General features: G+C 38.6%; 1 protein-coding gene across 1 annotated transcript in view; it reads right to left on the minus strand.

Annotated features, from left to right (window-relative positions):
• Positions 1-612: 612 nt before the first annotated feature.
• Positions 613-20639, minus strand: part of reck (reversion-inducing-cysteine-rich protein with kazal motifs) — a 71299-nt gene continuing 51272 nt past the window's right edge. Inside the window, exons 14-21 of the mRNA XM_062021967.1 lie at positions 19554-19742; positions 16480-16602; positions 15064-15235; positions 14590-14779; positions 11764-11974; positions 8086-8159; positions 4961-5116; positions 613-2096 (exon numbers count right to left, since the gene is read on the minus strand). Coding sequence (XP_061877951.1) covers positions 1887-2096; positions 4961-5116; positions 8086-8159; positions 11764-11974; positions 14590-14779; positions 15064-15235; positions 16480-16602; positions 19554-19742 — 1325 coding nt within the window. The 3' untranslated portion in view covers positions 613-1886. The remainder of the gene's footprint in view (positions 2097-4960; positions 5117-8085; positions 8160-11763; positions 11975-14589; positions 14780-15063; positions 15236-16479; positions 16603-19553; positions 19743-20639) is intronic.

Genomic DNA, 20639 nt, shown 5'->3' on the forward strand with positions numbered 1-20639 from the left:
CTACAACTACAAAACACTACTACAAATAGTAGTAGTGTATTGAAATTTCATGTATTAGCAGTTGTGTATTGTATTTGTAAAACAAGTACAATACACTACTACAACTACAAGAAACTACAAAACACTACTACAACTTGTAGTAGTGTATTGTAGTTGTAGTAACGTATTGCATTTGTAGACTACAACGACAAGAAAGTACAATACACTATTACAACAAGAAAAACACTAAAAAACACTACTACAGCTTGTAGTAGTGTATTGTAGTTTTAGTAACATATTGTATTTGTAGACAACAACTACAAGTAACTACAAAATACTACTACAACTTGTAGTAGTGTATTGTAGTTGTAGTAACGTATTGCATTTGTAAACTACAACGACAAGAAAGTACAATACACTATTACAACAAGAAAAACACTAAAAAACACTACTACAAGCTGTAGTAGTGTATTGAAATTTCATGTATTAGCAGTTGTGTATTGTATTTGTAAAACAAGTACAATACACTACTACAACTACAAGAAACTACAAAACACTACTACAACTTGTAGTAGTGTATTGTAGTTGTAGTATGTAGTTGTGTAGTATTGTATTGTAGACTACAGCGACAAGAAAGTACAATACACTATTACAACAAGAAAAACACTAAAAAACACTACTACATCTTGTAGTAGTGTATTGTAGTTTTAGTAACATATTGTATTTGTAGACAATAACTACAGGTAACTACAAAACACTACAATGTCTTGTAGTAGTGTATTGTAGTTTCTTGTAGTTGTAGTCTACAGCTACAAAACACTACCCCAACTACAACTGCAAAACACTACTACAACTTGTAGTAGTGTTTTGTAGTCTATTTCTTGTTGCACTAGTGTATTGTAGTTGTAGTAACATATTGTTTTTGTAGACTACAACTACAAGAAACTACAAAACACTACCACAACTTGTAGTAGTGTTTTGTAGTCTATTTCTTGTTGTACTAGTGTATTGTAGGTGTAGTAACATATTGTATTTGTAGACTACAACTACAAGAAACTACAAAACACTACCACAACTTGTAGTAGTGTTTTGTAGTCTATTTCTTGTTGTACTAGTGTATTGTAGTTGTAGTAACATATTGTATTTGTAGACTACAACTACAAGAAACTACAAAACACTACCACAACTCGTAGTAGTGTTTTGTAGTTTCTGGCGGTTGTAGTCTACAATTAAAATACACTACTACAAAACACGACAAGGACTACTACAACCTCAACAAACTACAATACACAACTACAGATACCACAAAACCACAATTAACTACTACAAATTACAATACACTACTACAGCCTCAACAAGTACTACAAGAAACATCTGAGCCCTGTGCTTGCCAACAATACTTCCTACATAAGTACTTTTTGTATTGCAACCAAATATGTATTTCAATTAATCTGATAGTACTTCATTTAAAACCTTGTTTGTTGAAATAAAACTAGAGTAAAACTAAGTATGCTATATCTTTGTAAGGGTAAAAGTACTAAATCAGCACAGAACAAATACTTGTTGTTTTTTTTACTGTATAAGTGTACAAGAAAGCGTGTACTCAAAGCCCAAGTGGGCTGTGTGTAGTATTTAAAGTGTATACAAGTACATGACGCCTGAGATAAAGACTAACAAGTACAAGCATGAGTTGAAGAGCTTGTTGCTGGGATGTAACACTGATAACATGAAGTAACACCTACACAAATACTACTACAATAATAATACTGTCGATACAAAGCTTTTTCACCATCTTGATTGTTTGGCACGCGAGTGAGTCGATTGTCAAAGACGCTTTCTTTCCGAGCCGCCGACGGACACGAAGGCAGAAGAAAGGAGGTGTAGAATGAAAGGTGCATTGTGGGTATTTACAGATGCCGGGGGCCACAGAGTCCTGCGACCAGGAGGGCCCACAGGGCCACGCTGAGAGGGGACACCCGGCTGCTGCCCGAGTGGACCGAGGACGTTCTGGTCTCGGAGGCGAGGAGAGCAGAGAGAGGAACGTGTGAGATGAGCGTGGGACTGGAATAATTAATCAGAGACTCAATCTTCTCCGCCTCCATCTTGCAGGCCTCCATCTGCACGACAAGGAAGACTTTTTACTTCGCACTTCTTCTCAACCTAACTCCTCATTCCTCTTCCTACTACCAACAGTCTACGCACCTCACTTTATACCAACAATCTATGCACCTCACTTCATACCAACAGACTACGCACCTCACTTTATACAACAGTCTACGCACCTCACTTTATACCAACAGTCTATGCACCTAATTTTATAACTCACTTTGTACCAACAGTCTATGCACCTCACTTTATACTAACAGTCTACACACCTCACTTCAGACCAACAGTCTACGCACCTCACTTTATACCAAGTCTATGCACCTCACTTCATATTAACAGTCTACGCACCTCACTTTATACCAACAGTCTACGCACCTCACTTTATACCAACAGTCTACGCACCTCACTTCATACCAACAGTCTACGCACCTCACTTTATACCAACAGTCTACGCACCTCACTTCATACCAACAGTCTACGCACCTCACTTTATACCTCACTTTATACCAACAGTCTACGCACCTCACTTAATACCAACAGTCTAAGCACCTCACTTTATACCAACAGTCTATGCACCTCACTTCATACCAACAGTCTACGCAACTCACTTTATACCTCACTTTATACCAACAGTCTACGCACCTCACTTTATACCAACAGTGTAACGCTACGTCATCAAGTACGCACTTTACTTTATACTAAGAGTGTAACGCCATCAAGTACGCACCTCACTATATACCAACAGTCTATGCACCTCACTTTTTACCAACAGTCTAGCACCTCACTTCCTACCAACAGTCTACGCACTTCACTTTATACCAACAGTCGACGCACCTTACTTAATACCAACAGTCTACGCACCTCACTTTATACCAACAGTGTAACGCTACGTCTTCAAGTACGCACCTTACTTTATTCTGACAGTGTAACGTCATCAAGTACGCACCTTACTTTATACGAACAGTCCACGCACCTCACTTTATACCAACAGTGTAACGCTACGTCATCAAGTACGCACCTCACTTTATAGTAACAGTGTAATGCTACGTCATCAAGTACGCACCTTACTTTATACGAAAAGTGTACACACCTCACTTTATACCAACAGTGTACGCACCTCACTTTATATGACCAGTGTACTCACCTCACTTTATACGAACAGCGTACGCACCTCACTTTATAGTAAGTGTACGCACCTCACTTTATACTAACAGTATACGCACTTCACTTTATACGAACAGTCTACGCACCTCACTTCATACCAACAGTCTACGCACCTCACTTTATACCAACAGTCGACGCACCTTACTTAATACCAACAGTATACGTACTTCACTTTATACCAACAGTATACACACTTCACTTTATACCAACAGTCTACGCACCTCACTTTATACCAACAGTCGACGCACCTTACTTAATACCAACAGTCTACACACTCCACCTTATACCAACAGTCTACGCACCTCACTTTATACCAACAGTCTATGTACCTCACTTTATACCAACAGTGTAAGCACCTCACTTTATACCAACAATGCAACGCTACATCATCTTGTACGCACCTTACATTATTCTAACAGTGTAACGTCATCAAGTACGCACCTTACTTTATACGAACAGTGTACGCACCTCACTTTATACCAACAGTCTACGCACCTCACTTTATACTAAAAGTGTAACACTACGTCAGCAAGTACGCACCTCACTTTATAGTAACAGTGTAATGCTACGTCATCAAGTACACACCTCACTTTATACCAACAGTGTACGCACCTCACTATATACGACCAGTGTACTCACCTAACTTTATCTGAACAGTGTACACACCTCACTTTATCTGAACAGTGTACGCACCTCACTGTATCTGAACAGTGTATGCACCTCACTTTATACTAACAGTGTACGCACCTCACTTTACACTAACAGTGTACGCATCTCACTTTATACTAACAGTGTAAGTACCTCACTTCATGCTAACAGTGTAACGCGACGTCATCAAGTACGCACCTCACTTTCTTTATACTAGCAGTGTAACTATGTCATCAAGTACGCACCTCACTTTATACGAACAGTGTACCGCTATGTCATCAAGTACGCACCTCACTTTATACTAACAGTGTAACGCTGCCTCACCAAATATGTACCTCACTTTATACTAACAATGTAACACAAGTCATCAAGTGCGTACCTCACTTTATACTAACTGTAATGCTGTGTCATCAAGTACGCACCTCACTTTATACTAACAGTGTAAGGCTGCATCATCAAGTACGCACCTCACTTTATACGAACAGTAACTATGTCATTAAGTAAACCCCTCACTCTATACGAAAAGCGTAAGGCTACGCCATCAAGTACACACCTCACTTTATACAAACAGTGTAATGCAACATTATCAAGTACGCACCTCACTTTATACAAACAGTTTATTAGGTGTGTCTAAGAGGAGCATCCACCTTTGCCTTTCAACATATGGAACTCCCCTACAAAGTGCTACAAATATGTGATCAAAGTATCATCAATGTTATAACAATTTATGGATTTAATACATTGTAAGGTTTCCCCGTGAGGACCCCTGAAATATCGGTTGTCAGGTTGAAGTTTATTCTGAACATCTGCATAATTTCAATGTGAAACATAACTTAATTTACACATTTTGATTTCTCTTTACAACATTTCCGAAAAGGAGTAGGACGAAGCAAAGCTCATTTAATACCACCTCTTTAATCTTTAATCCCACTTCAGAGCAATTAGTAACACGAACAACGTCGGAGCACTTTTTACCTTCTGTAATTGGAACCTTTTTCTGCTCAAATTCGGACTTTTCGAGTAAATTGCCGCTTTTTCCCCTCACGGGGAAGATGTGTGTTACCTGCAGAGGTGTTGGCTGATGATCCACAGGCGCGATGAGGACCACCAGCGTGTGGTCCATACTGAGGTAGCCAAAGACGTCGCACTGTGGCACGGACACGTGCAGCCGCATGACTTGAAGAACGTCGTGGACTGTCACAGGCTGGTTTTTATTCAGCTGTGAATTAAGTACAACAAAATAATGTTACACAAACGAGATGGGTGCACGCATGAAGTGTTGTTCATCTCACAAAGATTCACCTTTCAAAGTACCGCACTGTACGTGCGGCAGGCTATAAGTTATGCAAGACAAATACTTCACAAGCTTCCACACATGTAGAGCACGTATACAGATGTTGGAACAAAGACTCGCCAATAAATACACTTGACTGTAGTAGAAGATGCTTTATTGTCCTTTTAGAATCGCTCTATTGCTACACTTCGCATGTTAACAGTTAGCATGTGTCATGTAGTAAGTTATATGGTTCTATGGTGTATGGCTGAAAAATTGGCAAACAAGTTAGCATGCTAACTGTTAGCATATGTGAAGTTATATGACTTGGGTAAAAGTGTACATAATTTGCCTAAAAAGTTAGCATTTGTTGTATCAAGCTATATGATTCCAAGGTGTACGGCTGCAAAATTAGCTGAAAAAGTGTGAAATTAGCTAAAAAAAAAAGTTAGCACACTCTGCTAGTATAACTGTAACATATGTCAAGTACCAAGTTATATGACTTTGGGGCAGACAGTAACAAAAATAGCAAAAAAAAGTTAGCATGGGACACGTACCAAGTTACTGTATATGATTCCAAGGTGTATGGCTGCAAAATTAGCTGAAAAAGCCTAAAATTTGCTGGAAAAGTGTAAAATTAGCTAAAAAAAAGTTAGCACTCTCTGTTAGTATAACTGTAACATATGTCAAGTACCAAGTTATATGACTTTGGGGCAGACAGTAACAAAATTAGCAAAAAAAGGTTAGCATGTGACACATATCAAGTTATATGATTCTAAGGTGTACGGCTGCAAAATTAGCTGAAAAAGTGTAAAATTTGCTAAAAAAAAGTTAGCACTCTCTGTTAGTATAACTGTAACATATGTCAAGTACCAAGTTATATGACTTTGGGGCAGACAGTAACAAAATTAGCAAAAAAAGTTAGCCTGTGACACATCCCAAGTTATATGATTCTAAAGTGTATAGCTGCAAAATTTGCTGAAAAAGCGTAAAATTAGCTAAAAAAGTTAGCACTATCTGTTAGTATAACTGTAATATATGTCAAGTACCAAGTTATATGACTTTGGAGCAGACAGTAACAAAATTAGCAAAAAAATTTAGCATGTGACACATACCAAGTTATATGATTCCAAGGTGTACGGCTGCAAAATTAGCTGAAAAACCGTAAAATTAGCTAAAAAAGTTAGCACGCTCCGTTAGTATAACTGTAATATATGTCAAGTACCAAGTTATATGACTTTGGGGCAGACAGTAACAAAATTAGCAAAAAAAGTTAGCCTGTGACACATCCCAAGTTATATGATTCTAAAGTGTATAGCTGCAAAATTTGCTGAAAAAGCGTAAAATTAGCTAAAAAAGTTAGCACTATCTGTTAGTATAACTGTAATATATGTCAAGTACCAAGTTATATGACTTTGGAGCAGACAGTAACAAAATTAGCAAAAAAAGTTAGCATGTGACACATACCAAGTTATATGATTCCAAGATGTACGGCTGCAAAATTAGCTGAAAAACCGTAAAATTAGCTAAAAAAGTTAGCACGCTCCGTTAGTATAACTGTAATATATGTCAAGTACCAAGTTATATGACTTTGGGGCAGACAGTAACAAAATTAGCAAAAAAAGTTAGCCTGTGACACATCCCAAGTTATATGATTCTAAAGTGTATAGCTGCAAAATTTGCTGAAAAAGCGTAAAATTAGCTAAAAAAGTTAGCACTATCTGTTAGTATAACTGTAATATATGTCAAGTACCAAGTTATATGACTTTGGAGCAGACAGTAACAAAATTAGCAAAAAAAAGTTAGCATGTGACACATACCAAGTTATATGATTCCAAGGTGTACGGCTGCAAAATTAGCTGAAAAACCGTAAAATTAGCTAAAAAAGTTAGCACGCTCCGTTAGTATAACTGTAATATATGTCAAGTACCAAGTTATATGACTTTGGGGCAGACAGTAACAAAATTAGCAAAAAAATTTAGCCTGTGACACATCCCAAGTTATATGATTCTAAAGTGTATAGCTGCTAAATTTGCTGAAAAAGCGTAAAATTAGCTAAAAGAGTTAGCACTATCTGTTAGTATAACTGTAATATATGTCAAGTACCAAGTTATATGACTTTGGAGCAGATAGTAACAAAATTAGCAAAAAAAGTTAGCATGTGACACATACCAAGTTATATGATTCTAAGGTGTACGGCTGCAAAATTAGCTGATAAAGTTTAAAATTAGCTAAAAAAAAGTTAGCACTCTCTGTTAGTATAACTGTAACATATGTCAAGTACCAAGTTATATGACTTTAGGGGAAACAGTAACAAAATTATCAAAACAAGTTAGCATGTGACATATACCAAGTTATATGATTCCAAGGTGTACGGCTGCAAAATTAGCTGAAAAAGTGTAAATTAGTGTGACAAAAACAAATTAAAAGTGTTAATAAAGGATATTATAAAAGCTTTTATTATTGTTTATATTCAGAGCAGCCATCTTTGAAGCCAATGCCCCGACTCTCCGAGTAGGAAATCCGTCCTGGAGGGGTGTTCCAGTTAAAATTCCAACTTGGAACTCGACATTTCGGCTTCCCATATAAAGGTGCAAGGCTGCGAAATTCGCTAACAAAAATTAAAAAATTGCTAAAAATGTTAGCATGCTAGCTTGATTCACAAGAGCAAGGAGCATTTGAGATATGTGGGATATGTAGAAGTTTGTACATTGCCCATTCAATTAAATGGGGGGAAATTCCTGGTAATTCCTGGTAAAATGTTCAAATGTAATTATGATATAGACAATGACTTCAGATCTTGTCAACATGTTTCCTATGGCCACGACTTGTGTAGTTTTTGTGTCAAACTACCTCACTTCTGCCTTAAAGCAACAATTGTTAAATGACTATTATTACAAAAATGTGGAAGAAACCTTTGAGAAAGTGTTGATCAGTTCTTTGTTCCAGAGGATTTGCAGCACGCTGGCACAGACCGGACAGCAGGCACCTGGGGAACACCCAAATGTAAACAAATGTTTGTGTCCAGGACCGGCTCATGGCATAAACACTATATACTTTTCTTTGTCTCTTGCTCCTTTTTCTTCGGGTTTCACTTTGAGGTTCTTACAATCTGATTACAACCCAGCAAAATAAAATATACCCTAAATTCCGGACTATAAACCGCTACCTTTTTTCCGACGCAAAGACACTGTGTTATGGCGCCATGTTTTGGAGGAGTTTGTGCACTGCAGGTGCTGCAGTGTCCTTCCATTTGGTGCTTTCAATCGGAAGTACAAGTGCCTTTCTGTCTTCTAGCCGTCCATAGCGTTTTTACTCGTATGGATTCTTCATTCATCACTCCGAGCAACGTTTGTAAGTTTTACAATATAACTAAAACAATTCTCACTTACTAAACCGTCCCATGTGTGATGTCTGTAGGAGTGTTTTCATGCATATATGTGCGTGCTATCGTAATATAATGAAACTGGTGTCGTTAGCATGAGCTAATATGCTAACACATCTACAAGTGTCTTTGTTAGTTCTAACTTACAATGGCATTCTTTTTGTATTGATTCAGTTTTTCACAATTCCACCAAAACGTCACAGTGGAGTTATTGAGTCTGTTTAGCTCAGGGGTCCCCAAACTGCGGCTCGCGGAAAGTTTCAAGTTAAAAAAATTAATAAAATATAGAGATAATTGTAATTATTATTTTTTTAAATCGGTCCTTTCTAATCCATTTTCTACCGCTTGTTACTCTCGGTGTCTCCTAGCCACTCAGGCAAATTATATTGTCTAAAAATGCATTTTCCCATTGATAACGTGACATAATTATCGTTCTGTCAGTCAATTAGTGCGCAAGGAATATATATATATGTATATCCATCCATCCATTTTCTACCGCTTGTCCCTTTTGGGGTCGCGGGGGGTGCTGGAGCCTATCTCAGCTGCATTCGGGCGGAAGGCGGGGTACACCCTGGAGAAGTCGCCACCTCATCGCAGGGCCAACACAGATAGACAGACAACATTCACACTCACATACTGTATATATATATATATTAGGGATGTCCGATAATGGCTTTTTGCCGATATCCGATATTCCGATATTGTCCAACTCTTAATTACCGATACCGATATTAACCGATACCGCTACAGTCGTGGAATTAACACATTATTATGCCTAATTTGGACAACCAGGTATGGTGAAGATAAGGTCCTTTTTAAAAAAAAAATAAAAAAAAAATAAGATGAATAAATTTAAAAAAAAATCTTGAATAAAAAAGAAAGTAAAACAATATAAAAACAGTTACATAGAAACTAGTAATTAATGAAAATGAGTAAAATTAACTGTTAAAGATTAGTACTATTAGTGGACCAGCAGCACGCACAATCATGTGTGCTTACGGACTGTATCCCTTGCAGACTGTGTTGATATATATTGATATATAATGTAGGAACCAGAAATATTAATAACAGAAAGAAACAACCCTTTTGTGTGAATGAGTGTAAATGGGGGAGGGAGGTTTTTTGGGTTAGTGTACTAATTGTAAGTGTATCTTGTGTTTTTTATGTTGATTTAATAAAATACAAAAAAGAAAAAGAAAAAAAACGATACCGATAATAAAAAAAACGATAATTTCCGATATTACATTTTAAAGCATTTATCGGCCTATATATATATATATATATATTTATAATCACACCACACACACGGCCTGGCCCCCGGCCAAATCGTTTTAACCCAATGCGACCCCCGAGTCAAAAGGTTTGGGGACCTGGTCTAGCTGATTGGAGAGCTAGCTTCTGCAGCTAGTGGGTCCATGACGATGACTTCTGTTTTGTCTGATCGGCCGTTTTACTGCCGTGTTACAGACAAGTCAGTAATTAAGGTGTGTAAATAAACATTTACAGAATATTTCTGTGTAAATAACTAGAGATGTCCAATAATGGCCTTTTTGCCGATATCTGATATTGTCCAACTCTTTATTACCGATTCCGATATCAACCGATACCGATATTTACAGTCGTGGAATTAACACATTAATATGCCTAGTTTTGTTGTTAATGCTGGATGCATTAAACAATGTAACAAGGTTTTCCAAAATAAATCAACTCAAATAATGGAAAAAAATGCCAACATGGCACTGTCATATTTATTATTGAAGTCACAAAGTGCATTATTTTTTTTAACATGCCTCAAAACAGCAGCTTGGAATTTGGGACATGCTCTCCCTGAGAGAGCATGAGGAGGTTGAGGTGGGCGGGGTTGGGGGGGTAGGGAGTAGCGGGGAATGTATATTGTAGCTGTCACACCTGGGTGAAGTCTGGTTTCATGTTTTGTCATTTCCTGTTTTATTTTGAAATGCTGACCCTCCCTCTCATTTCAGGTCACTTGCCCTTCCTCCTGTTTCCCTGGTCTGACGTCTTTCCTGATTGCCTGATTGCGCCCACCTGTGTCACCCTCCCTCATGTGTATAAATGTCTCATCCTCCTTCTGTCCTGTGCCAGAGTGTTTCATATCGTCTTGTGCGTACCTCCAGCGTTCCTTGCCACAGTCTTGTCTTCAGCCATTGCCACGTTTTTTTGTACTTTTGATCCACGGGAGATTCTTTGTTTGTAACCTTTTGTCAGGTAAGATTAGCTTCTTAGCATCGCCTCCGTTGGAGCGCTTTTTGTTGTATTTGTTAGTTTTGTTCTTTAGCCCCTTTTTCCCTCCATAGCCGGAGCGTTTTGAGTTGTGAATATTTATGTTAGTTTAGTAGTCAGGTTAGATCTGTTTTGATAGCCTGTTTTGTTTCTCCCGTTTTGGACCCCTCCCCTTCTGAGAATAAACGACTGTTTTCAGTTTCCTGTATCTGTGTCCAGAGTCCTAGTCGGGTCGTGACAGTAGCGTCCCGGACAAGTGTTAGTGCTGCAAAGGGTTCTGGGTATTTGTTCTGTTGTGTTACGGTGCGGATGTTCTCCCGAATTGTGTTTGTCATTCTTGTTTGGTGTGGGTTCACAGTGTGGTGCATATTTGTAACAGTGTTGAAGTTGTTTATACGGTCGCCCTCAGTGTGACCTGTATGGCTGTTGACCAAGTATGCCTTGCATTCACTTGTGTGTGTGAAAAGCCGTAGATATTATATGATTGGGCCGGCACGCAAAAGAAGTGCCTTTAAGGTTTATTGGCGCTCTGTACTTCTCCCTACGTCCGTGTACACAGCGGCGTTTTAAAAAGTCATAAATTTTACTTTTTGAAACCGATACCGATAATTTTGAAACCGATAATTTCCGATATTACATTTTAAAGCATTTATCGTCCGATAATATCAGCAGTTCAATATTATCAGACATCCCTATAGATAACTCATTTCACAAAGTATTTATCTGTGGCTAATAGTCCGGTGCGGCTTATATATGGGTAAATATTTTTTCTTTCTAAAATTTAGTGCGGCTTATATATCGGTGCGTTCTATAGTCCGGAAAATATGGTACTTACTGTATACAAGTTTGCTAGCAGCATGGCACGTATTTATAGAACAAATATATCGCATATAGATGTAGCACAAATATATAGCACATATTTGCATTTGTGAACAGCTGCTGTGTGCTTTGGCGTTGTATGACTCACCTGGCGGCGTGACGGGCAGGCAGCCAGCAGGTGAGGGACGTGGACAAGAAACGAGACTGCAGGCAGAGTCGGTCACCATCTCAGACACGGCCCCCGCAGCCTGGCAGTGGCCCTCGTAGTCGACGCCCACGCGGTCAGAGTAGGCGTCGCACAGCGTGTTGTAGGTCTCGCCATTGTGGCCGCACACTTGCTGCCGCCTCCTACAGGCCTCCTAAAAACAACAAACTCAGAAATACTCACTGGACAAAACCCAAGTTCTACCTCTGCCAAGGTTGTTTTTTTTTAATCGCCACGCGTTCATACGAGAGAAGTCCCGATATTCTGGTAGAACAGAATAATTTCCTGCTGTTCAGTTCATGGTCATAAAACTTGCTACTTGACCATGCTAACTGTTAGCATGCTAACGTTAGAATTCTAACTAGTTTAATCTAATTTCACAGCCGTTCACCTCAAAATCATATAAATTGGTACTTGACACATGCTAACTGTTAGCATGCGAAAATTAGCATTCTAGACGTTTTAATCTAATTTTGCAGCGTATTTATTATTGACTGTCTGGAATGGATTTACCAATTTTTTGCGACATCTAGAGACCACAAAACTTCATCAAGTTAAGGTCATGGCACTGTAAGTTGAATAATGCGAACCCTTTTCTTACTGGATACTTTTCATTCTGCCTTGGAGACTTTGTATGTGTAAGTGATTTGCAACTATAATCATTTGATACTTGTTTATGTTTACAAATGTGCTGTTTTATTGTTCAATGATTATTACGTACAGTACATCTGGCTTGTGTGCTATTTAGGGCTGCAACTAACAACTAATTTGATAATCGATTAATCTGTCGATTATTACTTCGATTCATCAATTAATAATATGATAAAAGAGACAAACTAAATTTCTATCTTTCCAGTATTTTATTGGAAAAAAAACCCAGCATACTGGCACCATACTTATTTTGATTATTGTTTCTTAGCTGTTTGTAGATGTTGCAGTTTATAAATAAAGTTTTATTAAAAAAATAAAAAAATAAAAAGTAGCCTCTGCGCATGCGCATCGCATAGATCCAACGAATCAATGAAATTAATCGCCAACTATTTCTATAATCGATTTGAATAGATTTAATCGATTAGTTGTTGCAGCCCTAGTGCTTAGCTGTTGTGAAGCTGTTAGCTCCTTGTAGCCTATAGCCTAGCATGTTTACCATTTGTAAATGACTAAAATAGAATGAATTGTGTGCTTATTGGAGGACGTTTAGATGTTAACTGGCTGTCCAGTACACGTAAACACGCTGCAGGACTGCGTGTATCGCACATGATATCACAAACAAGTAAACACGCTACAGTACTGCTTGTATCCCACATGATATTTCACACAAGTAAACACACTGCAAGACTGCTTGTATCGCACAGGATATCACACACAAGTAAACGCTCGGCAGGACTGCTTGTATTGCACATGATATCAGACACAATTAAACACACTACAGGTCTACTTGTATCGCACATGATATTAGACACAAGTAAAATCGCTGCAGGACTGTTTGTATCACACATGACATCTCACACAGGTAAACTCACTGCAGGACTGCTTGTATTGCACGTAACATCACACACAAGTAAACACGCTGCAGGACTGCTTGTATCGCACATGATATCACACACAAGCAAACATGCTGCAGGACTGTTTGTATCACACATGACATCACACACAGGTAAACTCACTGCAGGACTGCTTGTAACACATAATATCACACACAGGTAAACTCACTGCAGGACTGCTTGTATCGCACATGATATTCACACAAGTAAACCTGCTGCAGGAGTGCTTGTATCGCACGTGATATCACACACAAGTGAACACGCTGCAGGACTGCTTGTATGGCACATGATATCACACACCAGTAAACACACTGCAGGACTGCTTGTATTGCACATGATAACAGACACAAGTAAACGCACTACATGACTGCTTGTATCGCACATGATATCACACACAAATAAACACGCTGCAGGACTGCTTGTATCGCACGTGACATCACACACAAGTAAACACGCTGCAGGACTGCTTGTATCGCACATTATATCACACACAAGAAAACACGCTGCAGGACTGCTTGTATTGCACATGATATCTTACACGAGTAAACACACTACAAGACTGCATGTATCACACATGATATCACACACAAGTAAACCTGCTGCAGGACTGCTTGTATCACACATTATATCACACACAAGTAAACACTGCAGGACTGCTTGTATCGCACGTGATATATCACACACAAGTAAACTTGCTGCAGGACTGCTTGTATCGGATATGATATCACACACAAGTAAACACGCTGCAGGACTGCTTGTATTGCACATGATATCTCACACAAGTAAACACACTGCAAAACTGCGTGTATTGCACATGATATCACACACAAGTGAACACACTACAATGTGCTTGTATCGCACATGATATCATACACAAGTAAAGATGCTGCAGGACTGCTTGTATCGCACATGATATCACAAACAAGTAAACACACTGCAGGACTACTTGTATTGCACATGATATCACACACAACTATACACACACACTGCAGGACTGATTGTATCGCACATTTGTCATGCAAGCCGATATCAACCTATACTTGTTTTTTTACAGATATTGGGCCGATCAGATCAGGACATCCTTAGTTCATAACTTGCTAAATTTGGATTGTCATACAAAAGAAAAGAATGTACCGGTCTTGTGCTTTTCAAAGTAAAATACCTCCTACTTTCCAGCCTGAGAGCATGTGGATGTTGTGAAGAGTTCAAAGGTGGTTTAACTCACCTGACAGTGTCCCATGTAGGCCAGGCTTTTCCCAGCCTGCTGCAGTTGGCACAGGCTGGCATGGATGAGACCGTCGGTGTCGCAGACCGGCTCCACGCTGTTCTTATCGCAGGACAGCTGTCGCCCCGCGCATTCGTACTGCGGGCAGTCCGACGAGTCACTAAGGCACACTCGGTATTTTGGAATGCACCTAGAAACAACACGCAATTCTATTTTTGCAACTTACAAAAAACACAAGAAGGCAGGTGAACGCTTTGGAAAAAAAGTACAGCAGTTGAAGAAAATCAGCGTCAACTTTGACAGTCAAGCACAAAAAGCTGCTGGAATGTGAAAGTCAAAGTGCACGTTGGTGGGTAAAACAACCCACCGTTTTGACAGAGAAACCACCAACCAGCATGAAACATAAGTAGTGAGGAAAACACCGCAGACATCTAAATAAGAGCTTGATATTTTGGTCACGGCAGCTGTGCCCACCTCTGGTTTCTCTGACAGGGCTTGCTGGCACACGGGTTGGTCAGGCGACACTGGCCAAAGACAAACTGATGGTCCTTGAAACCCACGCAGCGAGCCACGCAGGCACTGGGGTACGTGCGGCCGTTGGAGGCGCACACGGGGATGAAGTGGTCTGGACAGCTGCATGGGAGACCTGACAAGGTGGTGTAAGGAGGGGGCGGGGAGGGGTTTGTTTCAGCAGCTGCTAGAAACTTTACATCTTTTCTTAAAGAACACATCATATAGCATTTGAAGTAAAAGGCACTGGGGAAGTTTTAGTGATATTTACTAAAGGTAAACATGGTAGGCAATAGGCGAGCAGCTACGCATCAGCTAAGAACACAATAGCGCACAAGCTAAACATACGTGATAATAATCATTTAACAATATTGCAGCCTAAAACATCATTATTGTCAATATAAACAAGTATCAAATAGTTATAGTTGCATATTATTTACACATACAAAGTCTCCAAGGCAGTGTTACAAAGTTTCCAGTAACAAAGGTGTCCGCATCATTCAACTTACTGCATTACTCGCTAAATTCAGTGAACTACTGTGACCACTAGGTGTTGCCTTTACACAAATCATCAATTCACTTCAATTTAAAGACAGCATTGATCTACATATTACTTATGTAGTTACTTGACATAATCAACAAATATTTATCCACATATTACTTCTTTAGTTACTTGATGTAATCGATATTTATCGACACATTACGTCTGTAGTTACTTGATGTAATCTACAAAGATTTATTTACAAATTACTTCTGCAGTTACTTGATGTAATCAATATTTATCGACATATTACCTCTGTAGTTACTTGTTGTAATCTATTACTTCTGCAGTTACTTGATGTAATCAATAAAGATGTCTCCAATAAATATGTATTTACATATTACTTCTGTAGTTACTTGATGTAATCGAGAAATATTTATCCGCATATTACTTTTGCAGTTACTTGATGTAATCAATAAAGATTTATCCACATGTTACTTCTGTAGTTACAAGATGTGATCAATAAAGATATATCCACATATTACTTCTGTAGTTACTTGATGGAATCAATAAAGATATATCCACATATTACTTCTGTAGTAACTTGATGTAATCAATAGATATTTATCCACATATTACTTCTATAGTTACTTGTTGTAATCAATATATATCCACACATTACTTCTATAGTTACTTGTTGTAATCAATGTATATCCACATGTTACTTCTGTAGTTACTTGTTGTGATCAATAAATATTTTAAAAAGGAAAACTGTAATCAATGAACAACGTTTTGTGAGGGAGGTGCACACAAGACATCCTAAAACAGCGAAAGACATGGATTCACGACATTATTTATGGAATCTCGTCTCTCAGAGCACATTTATAAAGCATACAGACCAGTAAAATGTTGACGGTCTTCATCGGAGCCTTCAATGTCGGAACATTCTCTGTCTGAGCAGACGACGTCACCGGCAAAGCAGAAGCAGTTGCCACAGTCCAGTTTGAAAGATGTCCCGTGATCTGGAGGAAACACACACACACACACAATTACAATTAATTAAATCAATTTACAAACACCTCTATTTACAAACTTTAAAAGTTTATTATTGTAGCAATATGGTTGTTAAAGTTAGGGATTTTTGAGATTTCTGATTAATTGTGAGCGCAGCAAGTTATGTTATATTATTTTCATTCATTATGCGACCCCCAACCAACTGTTACATCAGTCTGGGGCGCAGCCTGAGTGGAGAAACAAAAAAACAGAAACAGAGACTGAGACACACAAAGGAATCTAAACTAAACATTTAAGACTCACAATGAACACATAAATTAAAAGTCATCTGCGGTAAAAAGGTGAGTTTTAAGCCGTGCTCTAAAAGAGTCCAGAGTGGTGGCGGACTTAATATTCAGGGGGAGCTTATTCCATAGCCTAGGTGCCATCACTGAGAAAGCACGGTCTCCCTTTGTCACTAGGTTTGACCGTGGGACATTCAGGGTCATCTGGTTGTCCGATCTAAGGCAACGACCAAGCCTTGAGCTGGTGGGTTGGTCCAGGAGATCTTTGATGTAAGCTGGGGCGAGACCATTGAGCGCTTTGAAGACATACGTGACGATCTTAAATTTCACTCTACGCTTCACTGGGAGCCAGTGAAGGGAGGAGAGGATGGGAGAAATATGTTCCCTCATTTTTGCGCCTGTCACCAGCCTGGCAGCTGCATTTTGTACTAGCTGCATGCTATTGATGGTCTTGTCGGTGATCCCAGCATAAAGGGCATTGCAATAGTCCAGTCTAGAAAAGATGAGCATCAACACGACCCTCCGTAGGTCGCTGGGGGAGAGGAAAGACTTGATCTTGGCTATGGTGCGTAGTTGGAAAAAACAGGATTTCACCACAGATTTCACTTGCTTGTCAAACTTGAGGACTGGGTCGAATATGGCCCCAAGGTTTTTGACATGGGGTTTTTCTTATGTGTGTGTGTGCGCGTGTAGGCAGAGCAGCGCGTAGCCTAGGGAAGACAGCAACTTTTAAAAATGAGAAAAAATTATCCCATGCTATTAGATTCACATATCGTCGTGAAAATCGATGGAGACGTCTATTGTAAGAGGACGCATGTAGAAGTCTCAAGAACCCATGTTTAGTCGGACATCTTGGTTTTCGTCGAACATTTTTAGGATTAAAAACATGGGGCGTACTTTAAGGAACTCCTTCAAGAGAGGTTGACCGAATGAGCCTCAGTTAAAATGAAAGATACTACACAAGTGGGCGATGATAAATTGCAAAGGAAATTTGCCCACACCATAGGATGTGGGCGGGGCATAGAGACAAACTTTAATCTGATGCATCACCACCAAAATTTTAAACATGAAGCCTAAATAATTTGGCTCTACAAATTTACATAATCGGTACAAATGGTGATGATGGCACCCTGAAATATTCGATTGGTCAGTAACTATTTTGACCTATTCATAGTGGGCGGAGCTTATCACCAATAAACTGTCATCACGTCACTTTTGATAAGTGCTTCTCAATTACTTTCTGTTACGGCCCCCCCAGGAAGAAGAAAACATTTCGCCGTCCAAAGAGACTATAAATAGTATAATTTGTTTATAAATTTGTTTTAAGTACACCTCTGCATAAAATCGTATCCTTATTAAAACTAAAAAGACAAAAAGAACTATAGATCAACTTGCAAGAATAATTTTATTAACATTGTTTTTAAGTCTGTAACAGAAACGATTTAAAGTGCCCCTGAAATTAAAAAATAAATTAAATACTTATTTAAACTATAAATATTGCTTAACACTTTGGATCACCTTGGATGCGCTGCAGTATCAAGCCTCTCCCTGTAGGTGACGCCAGCCTGAAACACGGCTAGTCATTTTATGGTGGCCGTCACTTATTCATATTTAAAGTGCGGCCATTGAGTGGAACTTTTAAATTCCTGTGCCGCACGTAAAGGCCGTTAAAACACAGACGTACAGCGACAGTACACCTGTAAAAATGAATGAAATGCAATGTTTTAATGCTGAGGCCGACTCAACGGTGGGAGATGTCTCAGAGAAAACTCTTGAAGGAATCATATTAATGATTGAACAACTCCAAAAGGAATGGAGAGACAATTTTGCACAGGCAAGCAAATTAAAGACAAAAATCTCAAAAAGAAAAAGAAAATGTATTTGCTGTTCAACATAATCTAAAAAGGTTCAAACTAATATGCAAAATGCTTTTGAGTGCTATAACACATTGCCCACTGAATATTTTCTCCCAGAGGAGGAGAAAAGAAGATAGGAAACATGTTTTTTATGGTGGACCAAATAGGACAAAATAAAAAAAACACATTGTCAAATAAATACTTAAACGTGTCAATAATTAATTATAATTGGTATTAAATAAATACAGGTCTCCCCTAGAGGGAGGGGGGGGGGGGTTACCCACATATGCGGTCCTCTCCAAGGTTTCTCATAGTCATTCACCGACGTCCCACTGGGGTGAGTTTTTCCTTGCCCGTATGTGGGCTCTGTACCGAGGATGTCGTTGTGGCTTGTGCAGCCCTTTGAGACACTTGTGATTTAGGGCTATATAAATAAACAGTGATTGATTGATTGATTGACATGTGTCATTATTTAATGTACACTTACAGTTAATTATTAATTATTTTAAAATTTAACTATTTAATGATTTATTTAATTAATGATTTATAATTTAATCATTAATAATTTTTACAATTTCATGATTTACTTGATTTAATTATGTGTTACTATTAGATGAAGAAATGTACATTCCATGAATTATATCTGTCATACTCAAACATTAAAGTCAGTGGCAGTTTCTAACACCTGATTGGTTCCACGAAGATCTGAGAAGCAACGATTGGACTAAATATCTTTTGGCTGACTAAAATAATATGGCATTTCTTTTCTGTGATTGGTCACGCATGTGCATGCAAATAAAATACAATCTTAGGACTTACTCTTCTTCTGTCCTCCTACGACGCAAGGCTTGTTGATGTCCACGCAAGGTACCTCCGCACAGTTCTCCAGACGCCCGCTGGCACCGCAAGTGCAGACCTCATAGCACCCGGCCGGACCAGTGCGAGTTGGCACCTGAACGCGAGCGTCCTGCGGCACCAGGAAATCTGAGGCCTCGCCTAATTTACAGCCTGGGAAATACACAAAAAGTCATTGCTTTCTGTCTAATATGCACCATTTCTTCAAAAAATGACGGAATCAGCCGACTTGGAGGATAGGATGTTCATTCAAGTAATTAATTTAGTAAAAAAAAAAAAAATGTTTTAATCAGATAACAGACTAAACAAAACTGTAGTCATTTCAAATGGCAACTTTGTGCCTTAAGAAACACAAAAAAACAATAAAATAAATTGCAGTAGTCTTATTTTTAAATCAAGCAGAAAAAATATGGAATCACTCAATTCTGAGGAAAAAAGGATGGAATCATGAAAGATAAACAAAACAAACAACACTAGGACTATGTTGCACCACCACTGGCTTTAATAATAGCTGGCAGTCTCTGAGGCATGGACTTAACGAGTGACAACAGAACTCTTCATCAATCTTGCTCCAACTTTCTCTGATTGTTGTTGTCAGATCAGCTTGTCATCCACCATTTTCTTCTGTTTCTACTACACACTTTACTAAGTGAGATCCGAACTATTTGCTGGTGTTTACATTTTATATCAAGTTGCATTATCATTTATGATTGTTTATCAAAATATAACTATAAATTTCAACATTGTGTGTGTGCTCAAGGATTTGTTTATGATTGTTTTCTTTGGTAAAAGCTTAACTCTTAGGTTAGATTTATTTTATTCAGCTTCGCTGAGTTGGTGCTTTTCGAAACACTCGTAGCAAACATGTGTTTAAGAAATACAAACATCAACATAATACTTCAATGGGAAATAATAAACGTTAAAATGATATAAAACTAATCTTTAACAAAGTGATCACTGCAAACCCGTGCATTCTTCGACTCTGTTTCCTTGGACTAGAGTGTGAGCTGCTTTTCTCGTGGTCGTTTCGTAAAATCTTTTACTCTTCTG

Source organism: Entelurus aequoreus, linkage group LG15 (assembly GCF_033978785.1).
Source record: "Entelurus aequoreus isolate RoL-2023_Sb linkage group LG15, RoL_Eaeq_v1.1, whole genome shotgun sequence".
In the NCBI taxonomy this organism is placed as follows: Eukaryota; Metazoa; Chordata; class Actinopteri; order Syngnathiformes; family Syngnathidae; genus Entelurus; species Entelurus aequoreus.